General features: G+C 34.3%; 2 protein-coding genes across 2 annotated transcripts; both read left to right on the forward strand.

The window, feature by feature from the left end:
• Positions 1-2,753: 2,753 nt before the first annotated feature.
• LOC148570667 (uncharacterized) lies at positions 2,754-3,974 on the forward strand. Its single transcript, XM_088507134.1, has one exon. It carries the CDS (start codon positions 2,754-2,756, stop codon positions 3,972-3,974), a length of 1,221 nt encoding a protein of 406 aa, XP_088363260.1.
• Positions 3,975-4,055: 81 nt separating this feature from the next.
• Positions 4,056-5,381, forward strand: LOC148570668 (uncharacterized). The gene has a single exon (XM_088507135.1). The coding sequence runs from the start codon at positions 4,056-4,058 to the stop codon at positions 5,379-5,381; it is 1,326 nt and encodes a 441-aa protein (XP_088363261.1).
• The last annotated feature ends 11,823 nt before the right edge of the window (positions 5,382-17,204 follow it).

Raw genomic sequence — 17,204 nt, forward strand, 5'->3', positions numbered from 1 at the left:
CTTATTTACCAAGATGTGAATTTTGATTGAGATAGAAATTAGTAGTTAAATTTTTACGTGTGCACATATTCAAAATTTATTTATGAAAATATATTATATGTGCATAAAAAATTAATTATCAAATCACATTTATATAGAATATATATTAAAATATAAAATATATTTTAAAAATAATTGTATAATACATATAAAAAATACAGTGGTTGGTACTGTACATTAAAATACAATTTTTGCTACTACTATTGAGTCCCACACTGTTCTGAACTATGCTGCTATTCTGTGATTCCATATTATTATTATTATTATTATTATTCGAGGCTTGGGTATCTAATCTCTTATCATTTATTTTCCTTTAGTCTGTTTCGCAACAAGAATGCGTAGAAAACGGAACTACAATCAACCGACGATCAAAAGTTATTTAGTGTTGTCCATTTATTTATTTATGTTTCTTTATTGAACTATCAAATTCAAATTTTATTAGTAAGAATTCAATTAATGTAATCGGAGCTAATTTTAGTTTTATTAAAGGTTTAGAGATATTTCAGTAAAGATTTATTTATTCTAAAACTTTAATAGAAAGTTAAGGGACAAAAATATTTGTTTGTTTATTTATTTATCCTAAACAATTTTATATATATATAGTTTAATTTTGATGCACTAAGTGTAAACTATTTTACATAGTTATTTAATTACATTCGTTTTTTTAGATAATCACTTATGCGTTCAATGTAAAAAATAATTATTTTTACCTATGTGACGTCATGTAATTAAATGCACGTGTTAAACGGTTTTATTTGTTCATTTATACATACACAATTGATTTAAATTATTATTTGTTTTATGGAAATTTCTACTACAAAATCTCTCAAATGCTTAGACAATTTCGACTAAAAGTTTTTTACCCCGTAGTTCATCTATATTTCACAATTTAAGATTAAAAAATGGATATTATCTTTTCTTAATTGATATATCACTTATTTATTATATGTTATTTGTATTTCAAATTATCTTTACAATATTCTAGAATAAGGATGGTAAGTGATTTGAAAATAAAAAAACAAAAATCACTTTGAGAGTGACAATAATGTTTGTGTTTGGTTTGTCATTTCATTGATGTGTAAATCCAGAATTAACTTCTTTGAACATCAATCCAATTTCGATCAAAATTAATTTTTCAAAAGCAGATTAATACTAATACACACAATAGTATCCAATTTTTACACTGAATTTGCCTGGCATATTGATAAAGTTGAAATTGGAGGCCAACTTGAATTTTGTTTCGAAGCTAGAAAAGACAATGGGTATCAATAACTAGAACACATACGTTGCATGTATGATTTGGTCACATGAACATGTTCAATTATTGTCCCCAACAAAACACCACAGAACCATGTGCTATATGGACAAACAATTAATTAGGTGGATCTAATGATTTAACTACAATGTCAGAAATCTAGAACTGGAAAGGGATCTTATATGGATTAAAATCCCTTGAACCACAACTTCAATAATAGGGTTGCTTAGATTTACAAGTTGATGCTTCTAGCTTGGTCCTTTCTTTCGCAGAGTTGAAGGACTGCATCAGTTTAGGTTACTTGCACGGTTGTCCAACAAAACAACCAACAGGGCAGGGAGGAGACATTTAATTTTTTTGGCTTAAATATTTTTTTTGTACATAAATAAATTGTCAATCATCAAAAAATAGGAGAGCTTTTTTCGTTCCTGTAAATCTTCTTTTCTGATTTGGGTTCTAGAAAATAAAATTTGAAAGGACCAAAAATAAAAAAAGTTTATATGATTAGTAAAACTTATACCTTTTATTTTTTTTTTAATTGAGAAAGATGTCAATAAAGCTTCAGTTGTTTTTTTTTTTTTTTAAACTAAGTTCGATTGTGAGATATTACGTGCATAAATTATATGTAAATATTTCATGAAATGTATAATGAACCTAATTGACATGTCTTACAAAGAAGGATGTTTGGTTATAACTTATAACGAACTATTTGGGCATTCGCGAAGTTTCGAATATGGGTGTAGTATATTAGGCTTTGGTTTGGTAAAATTTTTATCTTTTTTTTTTTTTAAACAGGTTATAAAAATTAAATTAGATTGGTCTAGTAGTTTGTTTAGTAGTCTACTTATAAAAAATAATATTTTTAAAGTTATAGTATTTATATTTGGTAAATTAAATTAAATATAATTTTAATAAGTATAAACAACAACAAGTGTGCTTGGTAAAATAATATTTAAAATTTAAAAATAAGGCAAAAAACCCAAATAAACCAAGGAGCATTCGAAATTACCTAAATCCGCCAAATCAAAAATCTTCACCTGTATCCACCAGGACCAATTATTATGTAATTCGAATCAATAAGATTCGAATTATGATCTCAAGTAATTCGAATTGATTTCATTCGAATTATGTGCATGCAACGAGTTAAAGTAATTCGAATCAATATGATTCGAATTACTATGAAGGTAACAACATAAGGTAATTCGAAACAACTTGTGTCGAAATATATATGAAGAATTCGAGTCTTATTAATTCGAATTACTAGGTTAGTTTGTGTTTCAACATAATTCGAAACAAGTTGTTTCGAATTATAAGTAAGGAATTCGAGTTTAGTTAGTTCGAATTACTAGGTTAGGTTGTGATAATTCGAAGCAAATTGTTTCGAATTATATATATATAGCACGAACCAGGGCTATATATATATGCTGTGAACTCATGTTGCTGTGAACAAAGTGGGGAGATGGCTAGTGAGGAGAGTTTCCTAGTGTTGGTACATTATAGAGGGTCGATTAAGAGAAAAACTCGATCCGGCGTGAAGTTCACTGATAAGGATCCACTATGTATTATCGTGACGCCAACAACCACCTACGATGCTCTTGTTAGCTGTGTGCTGGATAAGCTTGGTCTCGAAGGAGTTAAAAGGGTCAAGAAGTTTTTCTACCGCATTCCAACAGCGGTGCTCCATGACACCGTGAAGTTTGATTGTTCCACAATCGGCAGTAACGAGGACTTGCAGGTTATGTTTCTTTGTCGTAGGCAGTTTCCTGAGGTAAGGACACCAGAGTTGTTGGCTAAGTTGGTTGATGTGGTATCTAGCTCGGGTGGTTCAAACCAGAATGCGAATACTATAGCCGCGGTTGCCGGGTCGAGCTCGAGACCTGCTGTTGCTTCGTCCTCTGCTCCTGTGTATGAGCCACCGATGCAGCCTGTTGCGTCCCCTTCGTTTGCCGTCGATCTGGGCGGGAATGTTGGAGATGAGGTTCGGCATGGGGAACATATTCCCACCGAGGTACATTGTCCCACACCGGTTGGTGTTGGTGATGGTTTGTTTGATGATCCAGATGACGATGACGTGGAGCCGGATTTGATCGCTGATGAAAGCGGCGATGATGTTGGAACTACTGTTCCGAGAAGGGCTACAGGTGGATCTAGTTCTGGCACACAGCAGTATCCACCCCATTTTTCCTCGTTGGACCTGGATGCCATGCGGCAGGACGAAAATGCTCTGCTGCCCTCAGGATTTGGCGCTAGAGATACCGAGGGGTCTGCCGGTGTGAACGAGTTTCAGGTTGGCCAACAATTTCAGGATAAAGATGAGGCGCTGTTCAATGTGAAGACGTACAGTATCCGCCGAGGGGTCCAGTACAAGGTCGTTGAGTCTGACTATCGCAGGTATGTGGGAAAGTGTTCTGAGTTTGGGAATGGGTGCACATGGCTCATTCGGATGAGTCTCCGACAGCGGAAGGGTATCTGGGAAGTGAAGCGATACAACGGTCCGCATACATGTCTCGCCAGCTCCATCTCCAGCGACCATAGGAGTCTGGACTACCATGTGATATCCACCTTCATTATGCCGATGGTTAGGGCTGATGCAGCTGTGAACATCAAGGTGCTTCAAAATGCCACGGCCGCACAATTTGGGTTCAGGCCAACGTACAGGAGGGTATGGATGGCGAAGTAGAAGGCCGTTGCCGTCATATATGGGGACTGGGACGAGTCGTACAACGAGCTCCCTAGGTGGGTTTTAGGAGTTCAGCTGACGATGCCTGGCACTGTAGCCGTCCTCAGGACTTGCCCTGTTCGAGTTGGGGGACAGGTTGACGAGTCTCAGGTTTATTTTCATAGGCTGTTCTGGACTTTCCCCCCTTGTATCCAGGCATTCCGTCATTGCAAGCCTTTGGTGAGTATTGATGGGACCCATCTATATGGGAAGTATGGGGGAACACTGCTAGTCGCCATTGCACAGGACGGAAACTCGAACATCCTCCCCGTGGCATTTGCACTAGTCGAGGGTGAGAATGCTGAGTCATGGTCTTTCTTTCTTTCCCACCTCCGTGAGCACGTGACACCTCAGCCGGGTCTGTTAGTTATTTCAGATAGGCATAATGGCATCAAGGCAGCACTCGAGGCTCCGGATGGGGGATGGCTACCCCCAGCTGCGTACCGGGCGTTCTGCATTCGACACGTTGCATCGAATTTTGCATTGACGTTCAAGGGAAAAGATGCCCGGAGGCTTCTTGTTAACGCCGCATATGCGAAGACTGAAGTGGAGTTCGACTACTGGTTTGACATTCTGCGCTCTGAGAATCCGGCAATGTGTGACTGGGCGAACCGAATCGAGTATTCGTTGTGGACACAGTACTGTGATGAGGGTCGGAGATTCGGGCACATGACGACCAATATTTCTGAATGTGTCAACTCAATCCTGAAGGGGGTAAGAAACCTCCCTGTTTGCTCGCTGGTGAAGGCCACATACGGAAGGCTAGCTGAGCTATTTGTCCGTAAGGGAAGGGAGGCCGAGGCTCAGATGGGTACTGGACAACAATTCAGTCAATACCTAGTAAAGTGTATCGAGGCCAACCTGAAGACAGCCAGGTGCTTCACGGTGACTGTTTACGACAGGGATAACTCGGAATACACCGTTGCTGAGACGACTCCGACAGGTTCATTCTCCCTTGGTACGTACAGAGTCTCATTAGGGTCTAAGACTTGTGATTGTGGATACTTCCAAGCACTTCACTTTCCCTGTCCGCACGCACTGGCATGCTGTGCTTATTCACGACTTACATGGCAGCCCTACGTCCACGAGGTCTATCGCCTGAGTTCCGTTTTCGGTGTCTATCAGATGGGATTTACACCACCCATTCCAGAGGGTTTCTGGCCACCTTATGCAGGGCCAACCGTTATACCGGATCCGAATATGAGGCGTGCGCGGGAGGGTCGTCCTAGATCCACAAGAATCCGCACCAACATGGATGAAGCAGATCCGAACCGGCCAAAGAGATGTGGCCTCTGCAGGCAGCCAGGTCACACCAGGCGTAGTTGTCCACAAGGCGCAGGCCCCAGCGGGACTGCTGGAAATCAATAGGAGATTTCTTAATTTATTAGCACTTGTCTTCTACGTAAGTTAGCAACCATTGTATACAGAAACAAACGACCAACATTTTATACAGAAACCGCTCACTCAAACCTAGTGCAAATACCATTAACAAAAACAGATGCATGATCACATTTATCATAAACCACTACCGTTAACCACTAAACCGCTAAACCGCTTAGTTAAACCGCTAACACTAAAATAAACCGCTATAAAAAACCATTAACAAAACCCACTACCATACACCACCAACTCAGACCACCCCCTAAACCGCTAACCATCACAAAAACCACTATCCAAAACAATTAGCACAAACCGCTTAAAAAAACCAATTTCAAATACCACTAACAAAAACCACTGGCCTAAACCGCTTGCTTAAACCGCTAACACTAAAATAAACCGCTATAACAAAACCATTAACAAAACCCACTACCATACACCACCAACTCAAACCACCCCCCTAAACCGCTAACCATCACTAAAACCAGTATCCAAATCAAAGACCACAAACCGCTTAAAAAAACCAATTTCAAATACCACTAACAAAAACCACTGGCCTAAACCGCTTGCTTAAACCGCTAACACTAAAATAAACCGCTATAAAAAACCATTAAAAAAACCCACTACCATACACCACCAACTCAAACCACCCCCTAAACCGCTAACCATCACTAAAACCACTATCCAAAACAATTAGCACAAACCGCTTAAAAAAACCAATTTCAAATACCACTAACAAAAACCAATGGCCTAAACCGCTTGCTTAAACCGCTAACACTAAAATAAACCGCTATAAAAAACCATTAACAATAAACCACTAGCCTGCACCACTCTCCTAAACCACTATCCTAAACCACTAACAGTAACATAAACCATTATCAAAAACCATTAACAAATACCGTTATCATAAAACGCTTTCATAAACCACTAACCTCGTCGTTGATGACACCGGCGATATGCGCAACTCCATCCAAACGATAAAGCCTTCCCGGATCGTCCCCCATCGACAAAAAAAGGCGATCTCCTCTTACTCGTACGAAAGGTTGGTCGTTTTCTCTGGGATTTGGTGGGGTTAGAGAAAGACAAACTGATTCGAATGAACTTGGTTCGAACTCCTTTTATAGCCGAAACAGTTGTAATTCGAATCAACTTGATTCGAATTACTATGGAAATCGGTTTTAACCCTAATTCGAATCAACTAGATTCGAACCTCTCTAATATAAACTTCTCCTAGTAATTCGAGTTAACTAAATTCGAAATAGGTTATGTAAATTCGAAACGTATTGATTCGAATTACATGATTTTTTGGATGACTATAATTCGAATCATATTGATTCGAATTACGTTCATTTGTTGCATGGAGATAATTCGAATTATATCAATTCGAATTACTTGAGAGTTTAATTCGAATCTTATTGATTCGAATTATATAATAATTCGTCCTGGTTGATTCAGGTATGAATTTCTGGTTTGGCTGATTTTGGTAATTTTGAGCTCTCCTTGGTATATATGGATTTTTTGCCCTTAAAAATATTATAATAAATATTAATATAAAAATTAAATTTATCTCTTAAAAGCATACTTATCTTTTAAAAAAACTACAAATACAAGCGAATGGTCTTTTTAATTTACTAAAGATAAAATGAATAATTTATATTTTTTAAAAATGCAAATACCTCTTTAAAAAATTTTACCAACCAACTCATTTTTTGTTATCATGACCAAACCAAGCCTAAAATATTTGTCTATGTATTGTATTTGACAAAAATAAAAAACAAGACACACATATTTAAAAAAGACTGAATTATCCTTCATTCAACCACAAATTTTACCACTATCATTGTATACTCATTACCTCAAACACTTTATATCATCACTATTGAATTTTTATTTCTTCTAATATTTTTTATTTCTTCTAGTATTATCTTAAATTATCATTCAAATATTAAATATATAGTTTTTCTTGAAAAAAAAAAAGAAAACTAAAAGCTCAGAATTTATCAAAGATTAATCAAAATTTAAATAAATAAAAAAATTAAATGTATAATTTTTTTCTTGAAGAAAATAGAAGGATAAATTTAATTGTAAAATTTAAAAGAAGAAGAGAAAAAAGAAAGATTTAGGAAGATAAGAGGACAAATTTTAAAAATTTAATAAGGATAAAAGAGTAAAAAATCAGTGCAAGTTGTGTCTCGGTGTCTCACCAAATTGGAGATAAACAAATTTAGTGTCTCTGTCCTGTCCTTTCGTGTCCTTTAAAAATCTGTGTCTCACCAAACCAAACAACAAACATGTATATTGAGACATACATATCAACCAAACACTACCTAAGATAACAATTCTGTTTTTTTATTTTTTTGTTGACACTGCACACACAATTCATTTTGATTTTTGAACAAGATACCATTCATGTGTTGTTGATTGTTACACAATTCATGTTTTTCGGTCTAGAACCTTGATGAAACATTGTGTTTCTGTTGAGCCCAACATATTGTCCAAAGGCGAGAACTAAAAGGGTATCCTCTCCAAAAACATAGTTATAATAACCTTCAGCCCAAAAAAGGGTATAATAAGTTAATAACTGATCTGTCCAAAATCTACAAGCTCTGGCAAAAAAAGAAAGGGTACAACACAAGAAAGCTTGTCCAAAAACGAAAAAATACAAGCAACTTATATTTTCTCCCTTGAAATTTTCCATAATTCAACTTGGCTTCTCTTTATTTCTATATTCAATTTTAATATATTGTAAATATAAAATAATTTTATATATGCATTCAATTATATAATGATACATCACAAAAAATGATTATCTTTTATATTAATTGTATGAATTATTATCTAAAAAAATAAATATAATTAAATAATTATATAAAATATTTTATACTATTAACGTCAAAATTAAATTATTGTAAAAATAGCACCAAGTCACCCATCTCCCCTAAAATAGATCTTGGACAAGTCATACCTTTAATTTTTCTATGTTTGAACATAGCAAACAACCTTTTAAGTTTTGTTTTTCTTTTCTACCTTTTTTTTTCCCATTAAAATTATGTGAGCTTTTTGTTGATATATACTATAATATAACAAAATTATGTGTGAATTCTATTTAAAATTTCGTTGTTTAATTTCAAAGTAGATTAATTTTTTTTTGGTAAAAAAAATTAAAGAAAAAAAATTATCCCTAATATTTAATTTAATTCAATTTTATTCCTAACATTTAAATAAATTTCAATTTTATCTGTTAATCTTTTTAATCAATGATTAATCAATTTTCTTTTTTTCAATTTTGCCCTTATTCCTATTCTCATTCACAATCTTAATTCACAGTTATTTCTCCATTGTCTCTTCCTTTTCTTCCTCTCCATCTCATTCTTCAGACTTTGGTTAGTTCTTCGTTTCAAAATATTTGTCCCATTTTCATTCTTTTCAAAGGTTGATTTTTTCAATTCATGCTATTTCTTTCTAATCACTAAAGTATTATATTACAGTATATTGTGTTTGAATGAACTTCATCAAAATCTGATATGCTACAAATATGTGGTTTGGTTTCATGTTATACAAAATGCTCACGGATAATAAGTAATAACAGAGGCCAAAAGCACTGCTCAAGGGTAACTATATATATATATATGATATGTGTGAAAAAGCATAAGAGATCCGGCTTTTCTTTTGAAAACTTTTTTCTTTTAATATTGAACTAAAAGTGGTGTTAGCCACCAAAATGGCCCAACAAGTAAAATTAATGGCGCTATGAAAGTCGTCAGTATTAGCGACGAAAACGTCGACGCCATTAAGTAGAAAACGGCACTGACATTTTGTTCAAAACGTCACCAGTGTTTTGTCCTACATGGTCGACAAGTGGTAACTCCCTCTCTCTTCCCACATGTTAACCTTCTTCCCACACGTTAACCTTAAAGCCAATCCTCTTCTTCTTCGTTCATTCTTTCTTCTCCAGTTCCTATCCCCGTCTCCATTGCCCCATCCATTTTGAAAAATAAATCTAAAAGTTGAAGTTGATTTTTTCTCCCTCAACAATAAAGAAAACGGCAACCTCATTCGTAGAAAAAAGTACATATTTTATATGTTTTATTAGTAGTTAGTTAGGGCTAATCTTAATTTTTTGTGCTAAAAGTTCTAAAAATTAAAAGTATATAATTTTTTAAAATTATTTTTTGTTTAAAAAATAAATAAATTACTTGTTAGTTGATTAGGAGTAGTTAGAGAATATATTTTCTTTGTTATAGCTATAATAGTAGTATTAGTTATTAGTGTTAGTAAATTGTTGTTAGTGCATAATATTAATTGGATGGTAGTATATATTTTTTCTTAGTTTTAGTTTTAGATTAATTAATTTTTTTAAAAAACTGAAATTTTATTAATCTTAGTTTCATTTTATATAATTTTTTTTGAAAAACAGCCCGTTTTAGTAATTTTAGTTTTGTTTAATTATTTTTTGAAAAACCGAGCTTTTTAGTCATTTTAGTTATATTTTAAATAATTGATTTTAAAAAAATTATTTATTTAATACTTGTTAGTGTATAATTTTTTAGTGATTTAGGTTTTTGGGTTAAAATTTGACTAAAATATATTAGTCTTGATTATTATTTAATGATATGGGTTATTTTTAGAATTTTTTTTATACAGAATGTTAGATGTTTCGGTATTAATTAGTTTATATTTCTAGTTAATTTATATGTGTAGTGAATTTAGTTTTTAATAATAAAATTAAATTATTTTTAATTATTAATATATACTGTTAGGCTTTTTTATTTTAATTATTTATTGAAAAACAGAATTATTGTTATTAAATTTTAGCTATGTTTACTAATTTTAGGCTCTTTGCAATATTTATTGGAAATAAGAAAAGAAAATTTAAATCGGATAATTATTAATACTTAGGATATGTAATAAATAGATTCAAAGTTATTATTATTAATGTTTTTAGTAAAAAAAAGGAAAATATAAGTAATGGTTCGTATATTTTTTTTTTACTGTAGAATTAAAGACAAAGATGAAAAAAATGTGACATCACACGTATTGACGAGCATATGTCAAAATATCTTTAACATTCTATATATGTAAGTAATTTTTATTATAAAATAACTAAATAGATAAATAAAGAAGAGGTAACAAATATAAAATAAAAAAATATAAAGGGAGAGAACGAAGTATTGCAACATAAAGAGAGAGAGAATTGTTTATTACTTTTGTGTGTGTATCCCCTCTTTGCCTCAGTACATATATTTATAGGCACACAAAGTTTACATTTCAAACTTCATTTATTTCTTTCAACATAGGAAAAATGTGCCCTCATAAATGGGCATCCATCATCCTTATCCATCCTCGTCACAACACTCCCCCTTCGATGACCATTTAGGATTATTGCCTCGTTAAAACCTTACTAAAGAAAAACCCAGTGGGAAAAAACCTTAGTGAAGGAAAAAGAGTACAATATTCTTTAGTGATGGGGACTCCCTCATTAAAAACCTTGTCAAGAAAAACTCAATGAGAAAAAAACCTGACAAAGGAAAAAAGAGTACAGTCTCCCCCTTTTGTTGACATCAGTTGATATCTTGAAATCGATGCATCCCAATCTCATGTACCAATCTTTCAAAGGAGGATTTTGGGAGTGACTTTGTAAATAAATCTGCCAGATTGTCACTTGAGCGGATCTGTTGGACATCAATTGTCCCTTGATTTTAAAGATCATGAGTGAAGAAGAATTTGGGAGAAATATCTTTGTTCTATCACCTTTGATATATCTGCCTTTAAGTTGAGCAATACATGCTGTATTATCTTCAAACAGGACAGCTGGAGCTATCTTCTGATTAATCAGTCTACATGATGATAGAATATATTGGATCACACTCCTGAGCTAAAAACACTCGCGAATTGCTTCATGTATCGCTAGTATTTCAGCATGATTAGAGGAGGTTGCTGCTATCGTCTGTTTCGTGGACCTCCATGATATAGCTGTACCACCATATGTGAATATGTATCCTGTTTGAGATCTGCCTTTATGTGGATCATACAAATATCCAGCATCTGCATAGTCAACTAATTGTGACTTGGATCCATAGGGATAAAACAATCCCATATTAACTGTTCCATGAAGATATCGAAAGATCTGTTTGATTTCACTCCAATGTCTTCTGGTTGGAGAGGAACTATATCTTGCTAGTAAATTCACCGCGAATGATATGTCAGGTCGCGTATTATTGGCAAGATATATTAGCGCTCCAATGGCACTAAGATATGGTACTTCCGGACCAAGGATATCTTCATTCTCTTCTTTAGGACGGAATTGATCCTTTTCCATATCCAAAGATCTTACGATCATTGGGGTACTCAAAGGATGTGACTTATCCATATAAAATCTTTTCAAGATCTTCTCTGTGTATGTCGCTTGATGAATAAAGATCCCATTTTTTGTATGCTCGATCTGCAGGCCGAGACAAAATTTAGTCCTTCCAAGATCTTTCATCTCAAACTCTTCTTTCAGAGTTTTTATAATTGTTGGAATCTCTTCAGGAGTCCCAATGATATTTAAATCATCAACATACACAGCAATTATAATGAATCCAGATGCGGTTTTCTTTATGAAAACACATGGACAAATATCATCATTCTTGAATTCGTTTTTGGCCAGATACTCAGTAAGACGATTATACCACATTCATCCAGATTGCTTTAGACCATATAAAGATCTTTGCAATTTAACTGAGTATAACCCTTGCGAATATTCACTGGATGGTTTAGATATCTTTAGTCCTTCAGGGACTTTCATATAGATATTCCGATCTAATGAGCCGTACAAATAAGCTGTTACGACATCCATTAAATGCATATGCAGTTTATGATATGCAGATAAACTGACCAAATAACGCAATGTTATCGCATCCACTACAGGGGAATACGTTTCTTCATAATCTATACCGGGCCTTTGTGAAAAACCTTGTGCCACAAGTCGGGCTTTGTAGCGCACAACTTTATTTTTCTCATTTCGTTTTCTCACAAATACCCATCGGTATCCAACAGGTTTTACATCTTTAGGTGTACGGACTACAGGTCCAAAGACTTCACGTTTTGCAAGTGAGTCTAATTCAGCCTTCATGGCTTCTTTCCATTTTGGCCAATCATTCCTTTGTCGACATTCTTCGACTGATCTTGGCTCAAGATCCTTACTTTCATGCATGATATTTAATGCCACATTATATGCAAATATTTCATTGACAATTGTCTTATTTCGGTCCTATTTCTCTCATGTAAAGACATAATTTATCGAGATCTCATTGTTTTCACAATTTTCAGGTACCTGAATGTCTTTTGGCGTTAAAATTATATCAGAATTTTGGACAACTACAGGTGTCTTTACTATGTCTTTTTCAATAAGAATAGTATTTACCTCTTTTCTCTTTCGAGGATTTTTATCTTTGGAACCGACAGGCCTGCCACGCTTCTAGTGTGTATTTGCTTCAGTGGCTATTTGTCCTACTGGGACATCAATTCGAATTGGGGCATTTTTTGCCCTGCCACGCTTCTGGCGTGAATTTTCTTCAGTGGCTACTTGTCCTACTGGGACATCAATTCGAATTGGGGCATTTTCCGCTGGTATATAAGATTTGGTTATCCTCTTTGTATCGAAAAATACATCAGGCAATTCATTTGCTATTCTTTGCAAATGTATAATCTTTTGAACTTCTAGTTCACATTGCCCTGATCGAGGATCTAAATGCATAAATGATGATGTATTCCAATTAACTTCCTTTTCAGGAAGCTTATTCTCTCCCCTAATGTTGAAAATTTTGATTCATCAAAATGACAATCCGCAAACCGGGCTTTAAATACATCTCCCGTTTGTATCTCAAGATACCTCACTATAGAGGGAGAATCATATCCAACATATATCCCCAATTTTCTTTGGGGTCTCATTTTGGTGCGATTAGGTGGTGCAATGGGAACATATATCACACACTCAAATATTCTTAAATGGGAGACATTTGGCTGCTGGCCAAAAGCTAATTGCATAGGAGAGAACTGATGGTAACTCGTTGGCCTCAAACGAATAAGTGCTACGGCATGTAAAATAGCATGCCCCAAACCAAGGTTGAGAGATTTGTTCTCATAAGCCAGGGTCTAGCAATCAATTGGAGGCGTTTAATAAGTGATTCTGCTAACCCATTTTGTGTGTGAACATAAGCTACTGGATGTTCAACACTTATTCCATTAGCCATACAATAAGTATCAAAAGCTTGGGAAGTAAATTCACCAGCATTATCAAGGCGAATTGCTCTGATTGGATTTTCTAAAAATTGTGCTTTTAATCAAATAATTTGAGCCAGTAATCTCGCAAACGCCAGGTTGCGAGAAGACAATAAGCACACATGTGACCATCTCGAAGATGCATCTATTAGGACCATAAAATATCTGAAAGATCCACATGGTGGATGAATAGGTCCACATATATCACCTTGAATCCTTTCTAGGAATTCAGGAGACTTAAATCCAATCTTTACTGGTGATGGCCTTAAAATTAACTTCCCTTGAGAATATGCAGCACAACAAAATTCACTAGATTTAAGAATCTTCTGGTTCTTTAGTGAATGTCCATAGGAGTTTTCAATAATTCTCCTCATCATGGTTGTTCCCGGATGACCCAATCTATCATGCCAAGTTATGAATTCATTTGGGCTAGTAAACTTCTGGTTTACAATGGCATGTGATTCAATTGCACTAATCTTTGTATAATATAACTCAGATGAAAGTGAGGGCGACTTTTCTAATATAACTTTCTTATTTGAATCATGAGTTGTGATACATAAGTACTCATGATTTTTCTCATTCATAGACTCAATATGATATCCATTTCGGCGAATATCTTTAAAGCTCAACAAGTTTCTTCGAGACTTGGTAGACAATAGTGTATTATTATTATAAATTTTGTTTCTCCAGGAAACAAAATTATAGCTCTTTCGGAGCCTTCTATCACATTGCTTGAGCCAATAATAGTATTAACGTTTTCTTCTTTTGGCACAAGATGGGTAAGATATATATTACTTTTAAGAATAGTGTGCAAACTTGCACTATCCGCAAGGCAAATATCTTCAGAATATGTCCTTGCCATTTTTCTTCAAAAACAAATAATAATAATAATAATAATAATAATAATAATAATAATAATAATAATAATAATAATAATAATAATAATAATAATAATAATAATAATAATAATAATAAAATGAGTAAAAGTACATGCACAGTAAAATTATTCATATGAATAGTTAGCAAACACACATATTAAACTATTCCATCATTGATCAAATAGCCAATATTTCCTTTAGAATCCTTAAAGAAATTAGATACATCATAATGAGTGGTGGAATTTTCATTATTTGAAACAAAAATTGTTTCCTTTCCTTTATCATCCCTTTTCAAGGATGCTTGATAAAGATCAACTAGGTGCCTTGGGGTACGACAGGTACGTGACCAATGGCCCTTTCCACCACAACAGAAGCATTTATCCTCAATTGATTTACTTTGCCCATTATTTCTTTCTTTATCCCACTTCTGGTGAGATCCTTTGTGAACATATTTCCTTTTCCTTCCATAATTTTTCTCGCTACAAAACCTTGTTATTTACCTCTTCTGGGGTAATGATTTGCCGCATTTACTTCAGGAAATGGGACGGCGCCAACTTGGCGCGCTTCATGATTCTTTAAGAGTAACTCATTGTTGCGTTCAGCAACAAGAAAGCAAGAAATTAACTCAGAATATTTTTAAATTCTGTTTCTCGATACTGCGGCTGCAGGAGAACATTCGAGACATGGAAGGTCGAGAAAATTTTCTCTAACATATCGGGCTTGAGGAAGTATCACCGTCTTTTGATGATTGTACCTTTCTTCAAGGTCTTTCCACAGATCTGCAGGATCTTTTAATGTGGGATATTCATTTTTCAATACTACGTCAAGATGACGACGAAGAAAAATCATGGCTTTAGCTTTATCCTTCTGGGATGTATTATTTTCAGCCTCAATGGTATCTCCAAGATCCATTGAATCAAGATGAATTTTAGCATCTAATATCCATGGTAAATAATTATTTTCAGATATATCAAAAGTATTATATTCAAGATGAAAGAGATTCGACATAATAAAAATTTGTTACCTGAAGTCTTCCTAATAATTTCGTTAGAGTTTCGTGCTGGTAACGTATTATAAAATAACTAAATATATAAATAAAGAAGAGGTAACAAATATAAAATAAAGAAATATAAAGAGAGAGAACGAAGTATTGCAACATAAAGAGAGAGAGAATTGTTTATTACTTTTGTGTGTGTATCCCCTCTTTGCCTCAGTACATATATTTATAGGCACACAAAGTTTACATTTCAAACTTCATTTATTTCTTTCAACATAGGAAAAATGTGCCCTCATAAATGGGCATCCATCATCCTTATCCATCCTCGTCACAACAATTTTTGTATTTACTGTTGTGCTTAATAATTAGTAATTTAGTTAGTAATTATAAATTATTTGAATTTTTAGTAATTTAGTAATTATTAACTATATTTGTTACTAAATCGAGTATTAATTTAACAATAGTAATTATTGACTAGTTTGGTTATTGATGGCTAGTTATTACTTTTGTTTTCAGAGTTCAAGAAATTTGCACACGAGACACTTATACCAAGTAGACATATGATGTTCGGGTGAAGGAACAACTAAGAGAGAGCGGGTTCTATCATATATCTCAGATTGCGAGGATCTTGTCTCACAGTCCGACTATAGACGCACTGGTTGAAAGGTGGCATCCTAAGACGCACACATTTCATCTTCCACACGGCGAGTGCATGATTACCTTGGAGGATGTCGCCATGATTTTTGAACTGCGAACTCACGGCTTGCCAGTGACTGGATCAACTGACCATAGCACAAGTGGATTGGAGAACAAGTGCATGACCCAATTTGGTAGTGCTCCTAGCCCGAATGATCATAGAAGCGAAATCAAGCTGGCATGGTTCCGCACCCTAAAGTGGCCCCAACATTTGACTGACCGAGTAAGTAGGGAAATTTATGTGAAATTTTACATAATGTGTCTCTTTGGAATGACGTTATTTAGTGACAAATCTGGATTCATTACGCACTGAAAGTATTTGCCGTTGCTGCGTGATTTTTCTCAGATTCAGAAGTTTAGTTGGAGTTCAGCTTGCCTTGCACACATATATCAATCCTTATGTTGGGTATCAAGGTATGATTATAAAGATATGGATGGTCCTTTGACGATGCTCATTGTGTGGGCCTGGATACGGATGTCGTCAATAGAAATGCTGTCGATGGATATTAACTTTCCACTTGTTCGCAGGTAAAATTTAGCTAAGATGTAGATTTAGGGATTTTTGATGTAGTAACTAATATTACCAATAAATTATGATTTAATTTGATGATATTGTGGATGATGGTTCAAATGAGTTATGAATTGAAGAACCCTTAAGGGTGGTTTAGTCTACTTTTAGGGGAGGTTATGTCCGAATTTTTATAAAAATACGGGTTGTTACAATATGGCAGGTGGAATGATTATCAACTTAATATCGAAGAATATAAAAAGTGGACAACCGCTAACGTTGGGAGAAGGTTGGACAATCTTTCTCTAGACAGGGTACGTGTTTTGTCATTTAGACTTTTTCTTATATTAAATTAAATTAAAAGATTGCGCATTTATACCTTTCAGATTTGATATGTTTTTATAGTTTGTGTGGGACTCATATAGTCCCAATTGGATTGTGCCGCATCTTATTCCATATAAGATCAACGGTGG

Source organism: Arachis ipaensis, chromosome B3, assembly GCF_059453495.1.
Source record: "Arachis ipaensis isolate K30076 ecotype BB chromosome B3, ASM5945349v1, whole genome shotgun sequence".
NCBI lineage: Eukaryota > Viridiplantae > Streptophyta > Magnoliopsida > Fabales > Fabaceae > Arachis > Arachis ipaensis.

What these genes read in the sequence shown, in the direction of transcription:
- LOC148570667 (XM_088507134.1), top strand. Translation starts at nt 2,754, where the DNA reads ATGGCTAGTGAGGAGAGTTTCCTAGTGTTGGTACATTATAGAGGGTCG.
- LOC148570668 (XM_088507135.1), top strand. Translation starts at nt 4,056, where the DNA reads ATGCCTGGCACTGTAGCCGTCCTCAGGACTTGCCCTGTTCGAGTTGGG.